The sequence below is a fragment of the Lepisosteus oculatus genome, chromosome 6 (genome assembly GCF_040954835.1).
Source record: "Lepisosteus oculatus isolate fLepOcu1 chromosome 6, fLepOcu1.hap2, whole genome shotgun sequence".
NCBI lineage: Eukaryota > Metazoa > Chordata > Actinopteri > Semionotiformes > Lepisosteidae > Lepisosteus > Lepisosteus oculatus.
The window spans coordinates 3275217-3296310 of NC_090701.1; the positions used below are offsets into that span (position 1 = coordinate 3275217).

A 21094-nucleotide genomic window follows, 5' to 3' on the forward strand; every position below is an offset into this window, starting at 1 on the left:
ATAATCCGTCACTACTGCCCCAAATATCTGAAGTTCCACAAAATGTGATGCACAACTGTAACACACTTGCGTTTTCCTATGTTAAAGTGTTTAAAGACATGGAGCTATACATAGGAAGGCTCGTTTTTTTTTTTTGGACTATTTCATGACATTAAGATGGTACATACGAGTATATTATGAAGCTCATTTTAATGATACCATTTCCCGTTAAATATTTGCATCAAATGAACGGAATCCCGGCGAGAGACCTCAACTGTGCCACCTGGTGTGTCGACACAAAAAGGCGCATCAGACACACTGGTCCTAGTTCTCGGCTGGGACCGAAACTCATGTAGTGATGTGTTTCTGGAGGGATCTATTTTGCGATACAACTCGCTTCAGACGTGAATGATCTTTCCCCGTACCTGGAAGGAAGAGGAGTAAAAGTGAAGAGCCGTCCTCAAAAAGACTGAAACTGTTCATCTGAAACCTCGAACGTATTTTTTTTTGTGTGCGTGCTACTCTAACAATCCGCTTTTAGCCTTTGCGGACATAGCCATTAGTAATGTCGTCGACCCTAGCTCGCAGATTTTGTACGCGGGTTTCAGAAACCCGAAAAGGGAATGTCTCCTTGATTCTTCAGTCGGTTTACGGGAGAAAAATCAGACAGATCACGGTCAAACCCTTCAGCGCCTCAAGCAGAAAGGGGCAGGCTGCAGGTATGTGTTTGTTTGTGCTAACACATGTAGTGCTACACTAGAGGGCAGCAAAAATCCAGTGAAAGGATCTCGGTGTCGATAAGTGACACTTATGGTTTTAGTGGAGAATATCTTTCCTTTCTGCCGAGACTGCACAGCAGACTTTCTGCAGCTTGTCCCGAGAAGGGCTGCCTTAACTGCGTAATTTACACCCGTCTCCCTGGTAGCGCGATGTGTGCAGTCCACCCCTCCAAATCCTGCTATTTGACGGGAGAGAAAGGCAAAATCCCCTGGGAGGCTTTGCAAAATACGTGCCAGTGCTGTAAACTTGTTCATCTAAATCTAGACCAGGTTGCGTCGATACATAATTATAGAACCCAAACTAATATTTTTTTTCAATTGGATCAAGCTACCTTCAAGTATTACATTTCAGAGATGAAGAAAGGTGAATGTAAGTTATTGTAGTTCAGAATAAAATGCCCCCTTGAGTTTAAGTTCTTCACACATGCTGAAAGCCATAACGTCTTTAACCTCTCTAACTATGCCAGCAATAGTTTTGCCATTCTAAATGCATTTATAGAGCTGTCAAAAGGCATAATTATGGGTTGATTTTCGGTTTCCTTTTGTGGTGACATCAAAAGCCTGGGGTAAAAAGAAAGGAAGTTGCAATGTACGTTTCCTGAGACTTAAAGAACAAGAAAAGTTATTAGGCAGAAATCGTTTTTTTCCCTCTTAATTCGGTAGAATCTTGCAATTTTTGCGGTCGTGACCTCGTGATCCCAGTTCATTCTCTTAGCTCAGGTTCATCTTTGAAATACGAATTCACATCTGGTGCAAAATGAGACACATTGTAATGTTTTGCATTAACCCCAGTTGGGTTTTGGTTGCTGATACTTTAAATAGATACATGGAAAAAAAATAAGAATTAAGCATGAAAGACGGCGACTGAAATGAGTTTTCTGTAAAGCTGTCATGCGATTGCAAATCCACTGATTCAACTTCAATCACTACCATCACAGCTGTTTCATATTTGACTCTAAAACATTTCTGTAATAAAATGATCTTCAAAAAAGCTATTTTTCGGTGTGGTTTTGTGTGTAGAACCCCTTTATGAATTAAGTGCACGACTGCACTGTCTTGCTTTAGTCCTGCACTATGAAAAGATGGTAAAATGCTGGTGCATGCACAAACTAGGAAGATGCAGAATATGTTACTCAGAAATAAAGTCTTTTAGTCAAAAGTTTAAGCTGGCCATGAAATTCTGACTTCCCTGTTTGTATTGTCTGTATGTGTCTCAATCGCGGCTGCCTATTTAAAGCAAACTGCACAACATTCCACTACTTCAGAAACAGAGATGATTTTATTTGTAATTCCCAAGATTAAGCCAGAAGTGCAGTGTAGTAGCAACTGGCAGTTTTTCATTTACACTCAGAAGGGTTACGTCTCAAGGGAGCTCCCCAGCATCACTGAGGTAAGGAGGAGTGGGGTGTGTACCCAGGCTGAATGGGATGAAAAAACCCCTCAGCCACACACGGGCCTGAAAAATGTGCAAGCTCTTGTTGGTCCTCTAAAAGAAATGGCACCATATTGCTAACGGAGTCTTTCGGGATTAGGAGTGAAACACAGAACAGGGCACGCCGAGACGAAACTGCAGGGATGTGTTAAACCAGCCAGCCATGTTGAAAATCTCCTGAGTTCTTTCGCGATTGGAACAGTTAGCTGCTAACTACCCAATGGAGTTGATGAGCTAAATATCTCTTCCCACGTGTTTGTACTAGGATCTTTGTATACTTAGGATCTTTTTTATCGGGTCTTCTGATGTTACCAGCCCCCCCCCTCGCCCAATCTTTACTAAACGAGTGCTATAAATTTAAGCCTTGAGAACACACAGCGTTTGGCGACCCAAAGCAGATTTTAGGCCAACTGTCCCGCCTGCGGCCGGGCCGGAGTTGGCGTTCCTCTGTGAGGAGCTGACCTCGGCGCCCTGGCTCGATCCCGTTGCAGCCGCCCCGGAGAGGGTCGTGGCCGAGAGGAAGGGGCCGGTCCTGACCGTCGGGATCAACAGGCCGGAGGTCAGGAACGCCGTCGACCGGGAGACGGCCCGGCAGCTGCTCGGACACTTCGAGGCCTTCGAGGAAGACTCGTCCCTGGCGGCCGCGGTCCTCTACGGAGTAGGTTAGTGGCGCCGGACGGCACCGCCGGCAGCTGATGGCTGGCTGTTGTGTCTGCTGCTGGATTTCTGCGCCCCCACATAAACTCCCAGTTTATAACCAGCTTTCTCTTACCACACACGCAGCGCGCAGCATGACAAAAAGCCTGCACTACACCGTCCAGCTTGTGACACTGCTGCGCATGTCCATAGCAGCATCACTCAGCATTTGCTGCTCAAACTGACATCACCTCGGTTATTTGCTTTCCATCGTCCCGCGATTGTCGGGAGATTAGTGTCCCCCGATGCTGCCCTGCGTGGAACATTTAATCTAACTTCCCCAGACTGGCTGAAAGAAGACTTAATCCCTTGTGGGTTAGATGTCCTTTTGTAAAATTTGTGCTTACTATTTTAGAAGCTGCAAGGACAGTCCAAAAGGATTTAGATCACTTTCCAGACTGGGCCAACATCTGGCAGGTGTCCAATGTCTTATTAGTGTTAAACGTTGAGGAGCGCAGAGTGTTATATGCAGGTAGTAAAAACATAAACTGCCCAGGCTCGCCCACGACCCTGGATTAGAGGAAGACACTACAGTGTAGGAAAACTATAAATACCCAACAGAATTATTGTATATTTTTAAAAAAGCTTTGATGTTTATGTTGATGCGTCATTTACAATATGGAAAAGAAATGGAAAAAGCCAATAGGATGTAGGAATAAATGGTGACTTAATTTGTTTTTGTTTTTGTCACATTCTCTTTATTTACCCTTTTGTCTTTAGAAAGATTTTTTTGTTTTTTACATTTAACTTGTGTTGGACAGCACGGAAGGGGGTTGTGGCAATTGGCTGACAAGCTTCACGGCGCCTGGATCAATTCTGGCCTCGGACACCCAGGTGTGCGGAGTTGTTTGTGTGGGTTTCACCCGGACACTCCAGTTTCATCCCATCTCCCCAAGAGAAACCGCTTAGCTGTAATGAGCTGTATTTAGTGGAAATATGTCCCGGTTTTAACTGTAATAACTGTTTTAACAGTGCTCTGCACTGTCCCTTTCCCTGTTGTCCTGCGACTGGCGTCCCATTGACCGCAGAGCTGTCACATGCTCTCAGTACTGCAGGGAGTCCTGCAGGCTCTGGGATCATTCCTGGCATTTCCAGAATCATCCCTCGCTTGTCACAGCTCTCGTAAGGAAGAGCGTCCTTACTTATGGTGGGCAGACAGCAAAACAGCCACGTCATTGAAATACAATAATCGAAAGATATTACAGTTAAAACCGGGACATATTTCCACTAAATACACAACTTCCATGCATTGATTTCAATACAAAACGTCTCAGGAAGGACTTGTTAAAGACATTTATGTCTCAGAAAAGACTTTTTAAAGATGTTTGCATCTTGTTTGAAGATGTTTGTAAGTTGTGGTTTCAAAAGGTACAATTTTTTCTCCTTAACCCTGCAAACCGCAGACTGTGTAGCCTGGTATTGCACACTGTAGCACATTAGTCTTATTAAAATTTAAAATCCCGGCCTCTGTTGTGTAACACTGTGTAACCTTTCATGCTGCTGAAAGGTTACACATTTATCTTTTGCAGAAATATAAAAAGTGTATGCCTGCTGTGCTGCAAAATTAAAATGGCAAGTTTTGCTAAAATTAAATTCACACTTCAGTGACAGTGCACAATGTCACAGTGCTCTACAGCCTGCAGTTATAAGAAAGATTATCTGGCAAAATGCAGGTCACACCACAGCTTCCTTTTACAGAGACTTGCTAGCAAGGCAGTTTTTGGCTTAGCTATCATAAAATTAAAAGTGTTTGTTATGATTCACAGTGTTCAATTATTATGATTTACTTAATTACATGTTTAAAACCTAAACAGCTTAATACGGAGTTGTAAAACATCAAAAGGGCTCTGAGCTGCAGCGCTTCGACAGCGCTGTCTCACACTGTGTAGGCAGTAGCCCTGTCTTTGAGCCACTGCCCTTTCAAAACGTCTGCCCTGAATAGAAACGAGCCTTTTCTTTCCCAAGTTCCAATTAGGTACTATTTTTACAGCATCCGGGAGATAATTTAAAAAAAAGTGTGTGTCATAAATGACAAGGCACATTTTCCCAAACTCCAATGTACAGTGTGTTGTGTATGAACAAAAACCGAGGTTGCAGGAAGATTATATTTAGAGACGTAGGCATGAATTAAAAATAATAGCTTTCATATTTATTCAAAACGATTTTTTTCTCATTTTATCATGAACAATGGCAAGACTTTTTAACTCTTTCAGGCATAAAAATTTACTGCAATAAAACTTCCAGCCCATCATATGTTCCTAAGAAGAAGAAATTAACTTTTGTGTTAATTGTTGGTTGTGTTTTTTTGTTTTGATGTTTTGTTTTTTGTTACTCCCTAAGGTACACTGACCAGTTACTTTTCTGTTTTGCCTTTGTGTGTTGGATAGTCTGTACGTTTTGATCATTCTAGGTCATTAAGTCACTATTGAAAATTATGTTTTTTTTATTTTTCTTACTTACCTGGGGTGGAAAAAATGCTTCCATACTTGTTTAGTTACGGACTCTAGAATACTCAAACTGTTAAAATAATTCAAATAATCCTTCAGTTCGTGTTCAGTTAAATTTAAAATATGTGTTTAATATGACAACTTAAATCTCATTTACATGAATCCAAGATCAAAATTCCAAAATTTTGATCAACTGTTGATTTAAATATGTGGATCCACTGTTTATTCAATAATGTGTGGATTTTAAAAAACAAATTTAAATTTGTTTTTTAAAATCCACACATTATTGAATAAACAGTGGATCCACATATTTAAATCAACAGTTGATCAAAATTTTGGAATTGTGTATCAAACGAAATCATGAACACGGTTATTAGTTTAAGTGCTTAAAAACATTTTTCATTCCCACTAATTGCTTTAATTTCTGTGCATTAATTAGAACCAGTTATGTCACGATGAGGATGTGGGGTGAAGGATTTTAAATTTAGTTGTTACCAGAAGATAATAAATTATTTTTTGTGGATATGTCTTTTGGAAAGAGAAAACAGCACAAGATTTGAGTGCAAAACATATTTTTTGGCATCAAATCCCACTAAGGGAATTTCCAAAAAAGAAATCTGGCTTGTCATTGTGTAGTGATCACTGAAGAGTTTAGCTGAAAGTGTTATTGATACCTGTAAAATCAGAAGTATGTAGGTAATACTAATTGAATGAAATTCAATCCTCAGGGACCTCACGGCACTCTTTTAAGGAAGCACAAACATGTAAAGTATATTTTTAAATGATCGTATTCCTTAAAACAAATGATTTAGAAAAACACCACTGATAAAAAAGACAAAGCATAATGTAAATAAAAAGTACTGGATTTAAAGAGTAAATAAGGGTACGTCTCTGAAGAGTAGACACAGTGCTTACCGAAAGCAGGTTGGAGCTTAACGTAAGTGAGGTTTGTGTTAAAGCCGGCACACGAACAAAGTCTGCGCTCATCCCAGTCCCACAAGAACCACAGTCAGTGCAGCGCTTTGTATGTTAACAGTTTCTCTTCAGTGACACTGCCACTGGTGTCCTGACCTGAACTGGCTGAGGCGCAGTGTTCACTGGCTTTCTTCCTGCCAGCGCTCGCTGGGAGAAACGGCTCGGGGTCGCAGGTGTCCAGCTGGCCAAGGGCACTGAAGTCAAACCCATCAGTACCAGCACTGAGCCGATGGCAGTCCTGCTGAGACAGGCTGTGATGGGCTGGTCAGGGTCGCTGGAGGAGTCAAACGTTCGATCCCCCGTCTGGCCCTGCTTAAGTGCGCTTCTGGCTTTTACTGTAACTTCTACTCCCTTTACTTTGCTTTACTGTTTCCTGAGGCCTCAGAGATCGTGATGACGATGCTGCTGCAAACTGAATTGTTGTGCTACGTAATATTGGTAGCCATGAATAAAACTAAGCAATAACGGCAAAAATATCAGCAACAAGAAGACCGTGCACTTTACAGTTTTGACCTTTCTGTTATAACAACAGATGTGGCAGTTTGACTATTTGTTTGTGTTTAGATCACAAAAGAGGTATGCATAGCACATCTATAATAAAGGCATTGCACCGTGAAGAGACCCTGTTTTAGCAAGGCTCTTTAAGAGCAGAACGATTTCCGTTGAAAGACGTGCCAAAGTTCCTCTGACCCGCTTTCTAAATTGCAGCTCTACTCTTAAAGAGATTTTTTTTTTTTTATTCCTTCTGGTTTCCAGCACCGTACTTTATAATTTTGTGGTTTCTTACAGGAGGGAATTTCTGCTCTGGTTACGATTTGAAAGAGCTGGCCCATCACTCAGCCTCCATTAAATTGGAACAAGATGTCACCAAGGGTCCTGGTCCTATGGTATGAAGTTCCAGAATTACTCCCAGTCAACACCGTGTCGGTATTGAGCTGCATAAACACGTGTGTGGCGGAGGTGAGCGGAACGAGAGGCCGCAGTGGCTGCTGGATTGTCTCTGCCCCTGTGTGTGCCATTGCAGGGCCCGTCTCGCATGCAGCTCTCCAAGCCTGTGATAGCGGCTGTGAGTGGTTATGCCGTCGCTGGAGGTCTGGAGCTCGCCCTGCTGGCGGACTTGAGGGTGATGGAGGAAAGCGCCATCGTGGGGGTGTTCTGCCGGCATTTCGGTACGTTACTCTCTGCTGTTCTGCCGTTTCTTCTGGCTCCTTTCACCCGTCACCTGCGTCTGCTTCAGTGTCCCACCAGCACTTGTTTCTCTTTCTCAGTAGGCTTCGCCAAGCTCACCTCTAATGAGCGCGGCGTTGCACCTCGGAATGCAGGACGGTTTTTGGTGTTTTCTAGCTCGTCCAAATTAGGTTTGCAACCCTCAGTTATACTCTGCGCCGTGAACGTACGGGGGTACCGGAGAATTTCCCAGTGAGAGGTAGGCTAAAGACACCCTTCTGCCTTTATTCCTGCAGTGTGGCCATGCTTAAAGATTAATGGCCGCCTGACAAAACCTCGAGCATCTGCAGAATGTCAAAATGGTTACTATGAGCAGTGTTAATGGACACATAGTGTTGAGCCCGAAAGGACACTGAGATGAGTCAGATCTTAAAAGAAGCAGCAGATCAACCAGCTCTCTCCCAGTCCTCATGGGCGGAGACAAGACAGCATTCAGGCTCGCACCCTGAACCGCACTGCGTGTTTCCAGCTCAGTGAGTGCGGCGCCACAGGTACACGCGTCTTCTTTAAAGCCTCAGCTGAAAAGCATCATCCTATCCTCCTGCCTAGAAAGATGAGGAACGCTGTACCATACTATCCACACTTAAGCACCCTTCATTTTAAAGTCATTCAAACCGCCGCTCTTCGGCATCGTGCACGCAGTCTGTGAAGCAAGGGGTGTTGTCTGAGACCGGATCGGCCTTCGGTCAGCGGGCCAAAGCTTGATGAAAGGTCCCCGAAAGAGCGTGTGACTCAGGGCGAAAATCTGCAGGAAAGGCCTTGATTGCCACAGGAGGGAAAAGGGATGAATTTTCTCTCCCCTAAGATGAGTCTGATCCCACAAAAAGTATAACCGCAGTGTTTATAAATAAGCTGTGCAGACTGTAATTTACTTGGTAGATTCCCCCCACCCCCATTTTATTCTAAACACGGCTTATCATTCCTTCTCTGTAATTAACTACATGAACTTGGCATTGCCCGCGTCTGAATATACCCAGTCTTTAGACAGCCGGGCAGAGCATTGTTATGAGACGACTGCGCAGTGCTGCTATTGTTGGGCTGCTCCTAAGGAAGACACACAGACTGTTACCTAAGACATTCAACCAGAACCCAGCCCATGTAGACAGATCAGCCAGCGGAAAGTCATGAAATGTGCAGAGTGCAGTATTTTTCTGGGAGGTTATTAGACAATTGAGAAAGCTGAGGGCAATCACAGCACAGTGTCTCCAGGCTTGGGCTCCACAAATCACGTCATGTCGCTATCGTCCCCATAAGACTGAAGGTTGTGTGTCTGTGATTCGGACACGATGGATGTTTTTGTGAGATGCTAAGGTATCTGAACAGTGTTAAATGACAGAGAATGGCAACCCCTACTCCTGTCTCATGACAGCTTATGCACTCTTGTTTGTTTTATTTGACTGTGTTTGTGGTTCCTAGCGATGGGTCACCATTGCTTTTGGAAAGGAAAATATCACCTGCAACGTCTAACATTAGGAACCGTCTTGCATTGGTTTGCTGTAGCATTTTGTTATCCAGCTCTGTGAGTTTGAATGCATCTGGTTGGTCACACGTGTTTCTGTCAGTGGGGTTCAGAGCAGGCTTTGTGAGGTCTCTACATAGTGATGGAGAGCTGTTTTTAAATAAAGCTAGAAATAAAAAACAGTTTACTTAATGTTACAAATGTATGTCAAACATCTGCATTTGATAAATAAAACAATATTGTACGGTGCTTTGAGATGATGTGCCATGAAATAAATATGTTAAGATTTATGTGATTCCTAAGCTTACAGCAATACACAGATTTTTTCTAAACCCATTTTCCTGGATCAGAGATCAGTATTTGTCTTGTGACCAAAGGGAGAATCAATGGGTTTTCAAGTGGTTACAAGTTATTTTCTCTTTGTTGCTTCCTTCAAACAAACTGGCCATATGTTCGTACGGTTCTGTAGAGGTTCAGGCAGTGGGCTGTGTTGGTGTGTGCCGGCTGTGAAGGAACAAGCAGAGGTTAAGTCCACACTGGAAAGTAGGAAGAATGGGAAAAAAACACAACCCTTCACACACCAGGAAAGACCTCCACAGCTGAAATATTCTTTTTCCTGCTTTCTGCTCTTTAGTGTGGAATTACCCTGGACTCGTTCCTTTGATTATATTTAGGCCTACTGTTCCTATTTACACGAAATAAGAGTCTTTTCAAATGTATCCTCAGTGCGTGTGGCAGATGCATGAAAGTACTGAAGCCTGAACTAACTACATTAACTTATCCCTCCATCATCAGCGTGGCCTGTACCGGGGTTACTGCCATAGCAGCAGCTCGCTTTGGACCGCGACTCAGGGAAAGAGGCTTCGTTTTATTACCTCTTCTCATCGAATTATTAATTTGTTGCCCGTAAGTGGGTGTCCAGATGGAATAAATCAAATTATACAGAGCGGGGAACCGTGGGAGCGGTATGGACACACTGTTGTCTGTTCCAACAGCTGTAACTTATCATCTGAGCTTCCTCTGTTGACATGAACGCTTCACATATTTAAAAAGGAAACGCAAAGCATGAACGCACGTGCAGAGGATTCATTTAAGCGTTTCAGGTAGTTCAAGCAGCTGAGCTCAATGAAATGCACAGCTGCCCTGCATTCTCACCACGGGTGTGCAGGTGGTCTTTCCTTCCCACAGAAAGCGATAAAAAGAGTTCTCGATAATCATTGCTTCTCATGCTGCCCTTCACCGTGCCACAGTGTTCTACACTTCCTGTGGTTCACGCACTCAAAGATGCAGCAGTGTTTTTTCTGCATCCTTTATCATCAGCATTCCTATTTCTGCTGTCCAGATACAGTATCTGTGAACGTGACAGAAAAGATGAGTTATCTGGGCAGTATCCACTTGTTCAGGAACAAGTAATAGGTTTACTCCATGCTGAAAAGAGAAAAAAGAAAACACAACGTTTCGGCTGTGGAGCCTTCCCCGATGAGGCTCCACAACCAAAACGTTGTGTTTTCTTTCTTCTCTTTTCATCAGGGAATAAACCCAATACTTGTTCCTTTGCAGCCTACGCCTGCTGACGCAGCCTCCCACCCGAACTACATCGACTCGTTCATGCTGTTAGTTTACTGAGATGCGCTGCAAACACAGCAAGTGAGCAGCAGTTGTCGCATTTTTAATGCCTCTGGCTGCAGACATGCAAGTGAGGAATGCCTGGTTGCTGAGGTGCCCGCTGCTGGGAGACTGGCTGCGTCTCGTTGGGATCTGGTAGCTCTGGGAGAGGAAATAGCTTCCAGCCTCTGAAAGAAGGGAATGGGGGTTATGGGTGGGGGACGGAAAACGATTGATATTTCTGACTTCAAAAAACATGGAGCTCGTCCTTTCAGGGAAGCACATGGGCAAATAAGCTTAAGAAAATACACATCAGTGACTTGGCAGATTGCAAAATCATTACGGTTGAGCTGAACGGCCGTAGCCGTGTGATCTGAACCTCAGAGCCACGAGATGCCAGTGGGTGGAAATTTTCAGTGGGATTTCAAAGGAGCAGCCCGAACCCACGAACGAGATAAATGCAGTGTGGATGGATCAGTGACTGCCAAGGCTGGAGATGTGTCCCAGGCCTTCTGCTCACTAGCCTGGAAGCTCGTTGTGCAGAGAGATCGAAACAGAGGGTCTTTGCTTTGCGAGCATGAGGTTGCAGCAAAAACCAAGCGATACTCTGCTGAGCAAATATTTAAAACTGTACTTTTTATAGTGGCTCGTCCAACCCAAGCTGTTATAAAAAAAGTTGTGACTCCAGCAAGGATCAGTTTAAAGTTCGGAAACAAAACTGGTGGAACCGCAAAGTGGGATTGCCAAATTAAATATATTTCAGCTGCTAGGGCATTCAATACTAAAGGAGAATGAAACTACCAGGGGAAAAGCTGTTTCAGTCTGACGTTATTAAAAAAAAAAGGAATTACAGGTCATAAAATATTATTGGATGAAGAATTGTTTACACAGGGCTTCAGACAAAGTCTTCCCACAGTCCTTCCGCCCCGGCGTTCTTAAACTCTAACCCTGCAAACGCAGACTCAGTCATCTGGCATCGACTGTTCACTTGGCTGGCGCGTTCGTCCTCGGCGGCTGGCGCGCGCTCCCGTTCATGCAGCAGATCGGTTTACTGGAGGGATCTCAGCGACAGGCCTCGCTCGGTAGCCTGGCTGGGTTTCGAACCCACAGCCAAACACCGACAAATCCAGGCCCTAACCTGCTGCGTACAGGATGCTTCTGCCTGGATGCACTTTGTTGAATGTGCCGGAATAATAAGCTGCAGACACTGTAGATACGATCGATTCCTAGGGCTGTCATTGCAGAATTTGATCTCCCCGTGTCAGTCTGTTGTAAATCATATTGCTTTGAAGAGGTCAGGGTACCAGTAGCACCAGCAGGCTGCCTGCAGGAAAGCCTTCATGTGTGTGATCTGCTTGTTCACAGGGGACACCTACTGTACTTCTTCTCTCTCGGCTGATACAGGTCTGCCATAACGAAAACCCAGTGTGGGTTTTACAGTGAGTAGTAAAGCATGGTATTGAGCCTTTGTACTTGATGTTTCATGAGAAATCGTTTGTGAATTCAGGGCGTTATTCCTCCACTGGGAACAGGGTGAAGTGCACTATATACAATCTGAATAGTATACTTGTACTTGGTGTTGCTTCAGTACGCAGAAGTACAATTCGATTAAAACGTACAGAAATAGAACATTTAAGTTTCCAAGTCTATGGAGAGACATGACACTTTTCAGATTAATTACACATTTATTATGTAAAGGTGCAAATTAGGAATGGTTTTAACCCACCACGGAAAATATGCTGAATAGTAAAACAAAAAATATGCTGACTTCAGTTGTGGAGACTTTTGTTGAAGTAAATATAATTCATTTGAACCAATGTATCAGCTACATTCACAATTACACTAACTGTTCTCAAATATCAAAGGCCGATCATTAAAGAGGCAGTGTACAATATTTACGTGTGGTTAGGATTTGGTCTCTATCCACACACTCTAATGACTAAAATGTTTAAATTTGTAAATGTTGAAGTGTAAACAATATAAATGTTGAGATATGGGGAAAATTGACTCTTTTAATTGCAGTTTGTTTGAATCTCGGTCGAGGATTCAATCTTAAAATATTTTTTTTCCTGAACTCCTCTTACACCATATTTGGAGAATATTTTAAGTGTCTGTGCTGTGGGAAAGTGAAATTATGCATAATTCCTGTTCTGCCATAATCTAGTTTTGTGGAATGCATTTTTTTCTCATTGTATTCTCATGGAAAAGCTATTGTCAGGCTCCGTAAATCTCCGGATAGTCACACTCTTCCAGTCATGCCTCATTGGGAATTTTCCAGCATCATCTCAATCCGCAGTGCGGCCATCCCTCTTTGATCATTAATAACCGGAGTAAGCTGATGAACAACCAAGATGGCTGTAGATGTTTCCCCGTTATGCCTTCTGGCATGTAGGAGCAGCAAGATCCTGTTGCTGTTTCCGTAACATCAGTTTTTCACAGGACAGGGTTGTTAGCCTCATGCCCAACCTCCAACACAGAGGACCTGGCGCCCGACGTGGGACACAGACCCACTCCCCTGAGATAATGAGTCTCGTGCTCTACCAACAGAGCTAGCCCGGGTGAAAAACCAAGGAGGGGCTTTAAAAGTGGCCTTCCCCAGCGGGTCTGGGTACAGCTACTGCTACCCAGCCTCCTCCTCTTCTGGGCTCTGTCTGGCCACGCGCCCACAGGTGTGCTCCCGTCAGGTGAGCCGGGTTGTGAGAAAGGTAGGGAGGCCTCAGGGAACTGGGCCCAGGACCGGCAATGCTCTTGACAACGCGCTGTGCTTGTTCTGGGCTCCTGGCCTCTTTGTTTCGGAGCTAACGGCTCTGTAGAGTTTTTCACCGGGAAGTGGAGTTGGCCATCGGTGAGTTTAAAGCAATGTCCTGTGACAAAAGATTAATATGAGTACCAGAGAGCCTCAAATATAAAGGACTAACACCATAAAACATTGTATTAAAGTTACTGCTTTAATGAGAGACTCATTGCAGATATGGTACAGTATATATTGGATACAGTATGTATTAGATAGAAGTTCACACAATTTAAACACTGCTTAATGGACACGGAGAGCAGCACCACACACGTGAACAATTTTAGGTCACAAGAAATGGCATTTTACTCCCTGTAATTGCTTTTGAAAGAAATGCTTGTGAAGAGGATTCAGGGCTTAATCATTAGGCCAGTGGCTGTCGTACATAATTACTAGTTATAACTACCGGTGAGTTCAGTAAGAGGACTTGTGTTGACGAGCTTTATCGTTATGAAAAATTGTTAATTATTTTTATTATGGGCATTATACAAGCAGAAAGGAGCGATCTTGCTCCAGTGATAGCGGTGTGAAGGAAACTGCTGTTCTCCAGGTGTACGGACACTACATCTGCTTTCAATCCACGCGGTGTGGGCAAATGCCCAGAGAGCACTAGTCATGATAGTGTCAGGGGGGCGCACAGAGCCTCACACACAGAGTTAGAAAAGAAAGTGCTGTCATGAGAAGGGATTGTTAATTATAGGCCATCATCACAAGGCTCAGCACTGATTAGAGGCACGGTTTATTTGCATATGTTTTAAGGCATCTGCAACCTTTTCATGTTGTTCTAACCTATTTGATTGTAAAATGTAAGTTCCTTCGGCTGTAATTAAGCTTCATGCCCTTAACGATAACTCGAGGTTTTCTGCTTTATTATTTGTTCATATGAACACCAGTCTTGGGTTTTTCAACACGCCCTCTTGCACAGCTGTCTGCCCTGCTTTGGAAGTGGGCGCTTGTTCCTCTCACACAGCTCACTGCTGATCTATAGGACCGGGCCCTTGTCACTGGCACCAGTTAAGACACAGGAAGTATTGTCTTTTAGATTATATCAAGTTAAATTTCTGTCCTAGATCACTTTTTGGTTATTTACGGTATATTCATTAGCTCCTACAATGTCACTATATTGCAAAGTGTTCCAAACTAGAGGGTCTTTTCTTTACAAGCATGAGGTTGCAGCAAAAACCAAGCAATACTTTGCTGAGCAAATATTTAAAACTGTATTTTTTTAAGTGGCTCGTCCAACCCAAGCTGTTATAAAAAAGTTGTGACTTCAGCCAAGCTTCAAAAGAGAAGAAAGGAAACACAACGTTTCGGCCGTGGAGCCTTCTTCGGGTGTGCTCCAGGCTCCAAGGCTCCAAGGCTGAAACGTTGCGTTTTCTCTCTTCTCTTTTCAGCAGGGAATAAAGCTCGTACTCGTTCCCTTGCCGCCTGCGCATGCCGACGCAGCTCCCCACCTGAATATTAACAGAGCACACACGCCCTGAGGCCCGAGGATGGATTTGTCCTCTGACTTTTTCTCTTTCTGTATTGTAACGTCATGCATTGTCACACAACTTTGTTAAGTGGCTTGGGGCGACCTTGCTGTGAAAGGCGCTATATAAAACTGAATCGAACAGGAATTTTACTGCGGAGATAACCGAAGTGGCTCTCGTGTTCTTGGCCGAGGCGTTCCTCTGATTGACGGAGGCACGGTGCGGCTGCCTCGTCTCATCGGCCTCTCCAGGGCCCTGGACCTCATCCTCACAGGCAGGGCCGTGGGCGCGCGGGAGGCGCTCGCGTTCGGGCTCGCCAACAGGGTTGTCCCCGACGGAGAAGGTGAAGTACGGTACCTGCTCACTCCGCCGACTCTGCTACAATCACTTTATTGGCCCTGTACAGTTTCTTGCATTAGGAATTTGTCTTTTCGCAGACCCCAGCTTGCTCTCCGTGAGACACACAGGCAGGGAGAGTAGCTGGGGGTCAGAGCGCAGGGTCAGCCATTTATACAGCACCCCTGGAGCAGTTGGGGTTAAGGGCCTTGCTCAGGGGCCCAGTGGAGTAGGATTCCTCTGCCGGCCGCGGGATACGAACCGGCAACCTCCCAGCCACGGGCGCAGATCCTGAGCCCCAGAGCCACCGCTCCAATGTTGGTGTGTCTGTAGGCTCACGGTGGAGATCACTTCATAGAGGAGGGAGAAAGGTTGGAACCTCCTTAGAACGATCCAGAGCCATTCAGTATCTTCCAAACGAAAATGAGGACATTGGATTATATCATGGATGGAGGTCTACGCCTCTCGGCGTGGGCATGGCTGGGCTTTGTGCTTCAGCTTTTTCAGCCAGCGGTGTCCCTGTACCTCCACGCCTGACAGCTCACAGAGGTGTCTGAGTTCTTAAACAGGCAGCCGTGGGCTTGCACTTCTGAAACATCAACCTGCACATAAACGCTGCCACAGCAGAAAAGGGGCTTTCTCGTGCCCACCCCATGAAATTGCCCAGATTTCCTGGGATGATGAAGGAAGCCACTTCCAGGAAGCATGGCCAGGCGCAGTTAATCGGTCCCTGCAGTGGAGTGGGCGGGGTGGTCTGTCTGGGACTGCGGAGTGACTTTTTAAAAGAAAAGGGAAAATTTTGGCACAAAAGAGCAGGCGCCCGGCCTACCCAGTAAGCTGAGAAGAACGCCGGAGCCCGTTATCGCCGTCTGTGGCCTTGTTTAATTTTAGACTGCTGTGAAACATTAAAAAGTGGTTGTGGCATCATCATAAATTATTTTTGTTCTTTTCTCTACAAGCGTCAGTGACCGTACGATTATGAAGTAAAAAGAGCATTGTTCTGCTTTGTTTCCTTTGCCATCGATGACAGCAGTGGTTTAAAAATTGGGAGGCATTCTTTAAATCTTTGTTTCCTTGTTACTTGACGACAGAGAAGCATCCTTCTCAATGCAACAAGGTAATGTTTTTCTCTTAAAATAACCCACCTGGTTCATTTACTCCAGCATCCTTGTGCCCTGAGCTCTTTTAAATGAGCAAGAGCAGTGTTCTTTCACAACCCTGAGTCAGCTTACTGTATGTCCACACGGCGCTTTACTTCCAAGGTCTTTACTGAAAGAGAAGAGGATCAACAGGGGAATGTGTTTCCTTCTGGGACCACATTTCTGTAGCTTGCCGTTAAAAGATATTTCCACATATTTCCATGAGGGCATTCTTGAAGCAGGTAGCAGGCATTGAAATGAAGGGAATCTTGAAGACCTGCAGAGCGTGGTATAAATCAAGGCTCTTTGTTTCAAGTAGAAGTACTTTATATCCGTATTCCATAGAACTGCTTGACACTCCCACCCCCCCCGAGCGAATAAGTGAATAATCCCGTACCTGCTGCTGTTTTGCCCCGTGTCCAGTGAATGTGTGAATGTTACCTGCCCTGCAGCCCTGCTTGACCCTCTGTTGCTGGCCTGTCCCTCAGCCCTGCAGGCTGCCCAGGCCCTGGCCAAGGAGATCTCCGAGTTCCCCCAGCAGTGCCTGCGCGCCGACCGCGCCTCGGCCTACCACAGCGCCTTCGACGCCCCCTGCTTCTCTCAGGCCCTGCAGTTCGAGCTGGACCACAGCAGGCACGTTATTCTGGAAGAGGCCGTCGCAGGTGCCAAGAAGTTCGACTCGGGAACCGGGAGAGGAGGGACTTTTTCTTGACGCGCACCTTGTACCTTTGCAAAGGTGTGCCAATCGAACGATGTGGCTGAACTTTTAATTTTTCCTCCCCGTTATTCTGTAATGAACGAACAGAGCATGTATTTTCTAGCTTTTTAGATGCTGAATCATGATTAGAATCCTGTTTGATGTGGGAAACCGTATTATACCATTACCTGTAAACTCTTTAGGTCTTGATCTCAGTGGTGGCTTGGTGCTGCTCTAGACTGGAAGTTCCTGAAGGGAAACTGGTTCCAGTTCTGTAACATACAAGGGAAAATGGTTTGAGACTAATTGACTCTCTGGTCACAGCTGCTAGAGCCTGTCGCACACAGGGACATAGCTGGCGACATAAAACCTGCTCATTAGAGTGAATGTAGTTAGCAAGGCTAATGGAAATGTGTCTGTCAAGTACTGTGTGAATAAAAGACTGCAGCATTAAGGAGATCTGGGAACATGGAGTTAATTCCATTATCTTATTATGAAAGATTGACCTCCTATACCTAACACGATAAATCGCATATTATGTATGCTTATTTTGCACCTTTCATCACATCTTAGGATTGTGAAACCATTTACAGAACGGGTTCGAGTAAGGATCTGTGTCTGTGTGTTATGGCTGCAAAGGAACGAGTAGACGTTAACGCCACACTGGAAGGCAGAAAGAGGAAGAAAAAACTAAGAGTAACACCTGAAGAAACTTCAACAGCCCAGGCTTTTTTTTTTTTTTTTATTCTTTCTGCCTCTCAGCTTTCAAGTGTGCATGTGTGTGTGTGAGATGCCGAGAACACTGCCTAGGAGCCTGATCAGGTCAGGTCTCAGAAGCTCAGCACGCTCAGCAAGGCTGGGTCTGGCCACTACTGGGATGGGAGATATCCAGGGAAAACCAGGTGGCTACTGTACGTGGTGTTGGTGGACCTGTAGGTGGTGCACTTTCCAAAAGCAATACTCCGGTATGGTGAGGGGCACCACTGCTGTAGGAGGTGTCTGCCTATCAGTGAAGTTAAAGTTAAGGTTCTGACTACTTGCTCCTTCAAGACTGCATGACACCGTTCCTCCGATTAGGGGTCTCTCGAATCCTAGCTCAGTTCTACCCAGGACGTGTACAATCCAGCCTCTCTAAGGCTTACTCTAATGTCTTACTTCTCCACCTGAACCAGTTAAAGGTCGCCTTTTTTACACAGATTTGGATGCATGAGTGTTTGTCAATTCATTACTCCACCTGAAAAGCATGCAGCCATGCATCCTCGGAAACTACCCCCGGAAACAAGAATAAGAGTATATTGAAAAAGAGTGCCTTAATAGTAGAGATGAAGAGATAAGCACAGAATTTTTCACTTCTATATTGCGCATCAATAGATTTTTTTTCCAATTCACAATGCAGAGATACCGGGTTACCCTTCCCATGATTTCTTGTCTAGACTGCTTGAGAGGTGATGGACATTAGCCAGGCATCTTGATAGCATCTGTGGCTTTGATGCAGCCTGTTGTGTGCTTCTACACAAGATAAGATGTCTCACAAGATGATAAGAATGAGCTGCCTATCACTGGATCTGAGAGGGAGCAGACACAACATGGTAGTCCCAGTGGAGCCGCCTGCTTCTTGTGCTCTTCAAAGGGTAAACACTACAATGTCAACAGTGCTCTCAACGGCAGGCCAAGCAAGCTTGGCTCACCATTTCATCTCCCGTTTTTTAAAAAGGTTTCATTCGGCGATCATTAAAACAGCACCACGGACCCCTGCGCACGCAATTCTGAAAGTCTCACAAAACAGATGTTGCGTTTCTTTCAGACAGCTGCTGCTCCCGGTTATCCTGCAGCTGTCCGTCTTCAACCGGATCTCAATCATTTCGCCCCCAAGAATGATTGAGATCTTATTTGTTTAACAAAGGGCTGCTACTGCATCAGGCTCCGGTGGAGGGGGAGAAAAGAAGCCTTTAATAAAGACAAAGACAGGACCTTCATAAAAACCAACAAAGCACGACACGATCCCTTCACAATGTGGTTTAGTGCACGGAGCAAATTGCTTCCAGGCACAGCACCTTACTGTAAATGTTCTCGGACACTGAAACTGAAACAAGGGTTGCCTAAATTTTAATTCTCTGTATCCCCAGCGTTCACACTGCCAGAATAAATTTGGATCAGGGCCTTTACCACTGCTGCTCTGTTGTGTTTGCTATTTTATACAGTGTGCAGTGACATCTGTTTCCATAACCAGATCTGATGCAGACTTCTCTCAAGAGTTATTCGATACTTTTCAGTTTTTCAGTTTGTTCTATACTGTATATATCTCTAAATTTGCTCAGACTGTAGAAGGTTTACCTTTACATTTTCTTTAAAATTCTGATATCTGTTTTTTTTTTTTGGCATTTGACAGATGATATGCTTGTCTACATACAAGGTACATTAATGTTTTCCGTATTAATTTCACCTTATCATTTTCAAACTGAAAAGTTAAACCAGCGATTAAAAAATAAATTGTATGTCTAGAAACAAGAAAAATACATGCATTGTCTAGTGACTAGGCACTGGAAAATCAGTGAACTTACTGGATTTACGTCTTTTAAATCTGTTGAAACCTTTGTTGTTTTAGTATGAAAGAGACAATAAATCACGTATTGTATGATGTGATTAGGTCTTGTAAGACAGATTTCTTGTCTTCAGCTTTTGTTTGTGCTACATCAGGAGGCTCAGGCATGTCAAGAAGAAATATATTCTCCATAATGTGAGCTTCATCTTTTTATTTTTTTTAATTAAAAGCACACCTCCAAAAGTCACACCTGTATAGAAACTTTGAATTCTGCATTTTGTGAGCAGGGCTAAATGACCCTTTTCTAGATTTATTTCTGCAGTGTTGGGACCATCAGTATCTGGATCTGAGGTGCTCTCTGATAGGGGTGAGACAATGCTTCTGTTTGCAGGTTTTGTTGCCTTTCATTGGAGATGAGATAAAATTCAGAAGTTCTTCTTGTAAGATATGGCCTTTGTGGAGGCAGGAAATCTTGTCCTTCAAGTAATAATTACAGCGTGATCCTATTTTTTCACAAAAAAGGAAAAAAATTGATTAAAAAATGATATCTCGCCAACACTGCACAACATTAAAAATACATGTATCTGAAGCACAAAAAAAGAGAAAAGTCGAATGTTTTGAAAAATTATGAAAAAATGTCTCTTAAAATATCTGTAACATCTGTAACAATAAATGTAATTAATGTAGCAGCACATGCAGCCATTTTACAGTATTAGAACTGTTATTAAACAAATCAAATCCACAGTATGACCATCTTTCAGAACACAGATGGTGGGTCTTTCTCTGTTCAAATACAAGATGGTTTAAACACGCCACATATTCAGATGTCTGTCCCTCATATAAAGGCTTAATGAAATCTGAAACGATGAAGGGAAGTTGGCTATGAGTTATAAAAATTCCGTTTGAACAATTTTGTGACCTTGTGTGACGATGCAAAAACACTGCAGGAGGATGTTTCACATGTTGTTCTTTTCTACTGTTCTGGTTCCTACAAGACTGTGAAGTGGGTTTTTTTTCTCATTTCGTATGGAAAGTGTATCACATTTTTGCAATAAAAGATAGTATAGGACATCGGGGTGTGAAAGGATGGAAGGACTACAGGTCTGCGTTAGCTCTTCCCTTGTGAAATCTCACGCACACCTGTTGGGAAGGAATACATCTGCTCCCATATCTCGCCCTACACGACGGACAGCACTTCCCGGGTGTGATCTAAATCAGACCTAACAGAGTCCATATCACGAAGTCGGACCAATTACTGATATCACTTCCTAACTTACAACTTGAATATATACATATATTTGCCTTTTACTTAGAAAGCAATCCTTATGTATGAAATAAGTAGAGGAACTGTTCACGCTCTCTTAAGTCTGCTCGATAGGCAATTTCAGATCCATATGCAACGTCTGTAGTGCGATCGAGTTGCATAGTTAAATACAGTAAAATAATTAGCGAACCTTGCATGTGTACGCGTTAACAGATATCGCTCTCTCGGACGTTAAGCGGACCTAGTAGTGAAAT

At 44.0% G+C, this 21094-nt stretch overlaps 1 protein-coding gene across 3 annotated transcripts; it reads left to right on the top strand.

Annotated features, from left to right (window-relative positions):
- Positions 1 to 220: 220 nt before the first annotated feature.
- LOC102694757 (enoyl-CoA hydratase EchA19) lies at positions 221 to 17488 on the top strand. 3 transcript variants are annotated; one of them, XR_011189846.1, is made up of 6 exons: positions 221 to 698; positions 2682 to 2852; positions 7098 to 7195; positions 7333 to 7477; positions 15056 to 16315; positions 16826 to 16911. XR_011189846.1 is itself a non-coding variant. In XM_015354920.2 (6 exons), exons 1-6 carry the CDS (start codon positions 545 to 547, stop codon positions 17047 to 17049), a joined length of 942 nt encoding a protein of 313 aa, XP_015210406.2. In that variant the 5' UTR covers positions 221 to 544; the 3' UTR covers positions 17050 to 17488. The 3 variants fall into 3 exon arrangements, 2 of the variants coding, with proteins under 2 accessions (XP_015210406.2, XP_015210407.2); XM_015354920.2 differs by having other exon boundaries at positions 15056 to 15205; positions 16826 to 17488; XM_015354921.2 differs by lacking the exon at positions 15056 to 16315 and having other exon boundaries at positions 224 to 698; positions 16826 to 17488.
- Positions 17489 to 21094: the final 3606 nt, after the last annotated feature.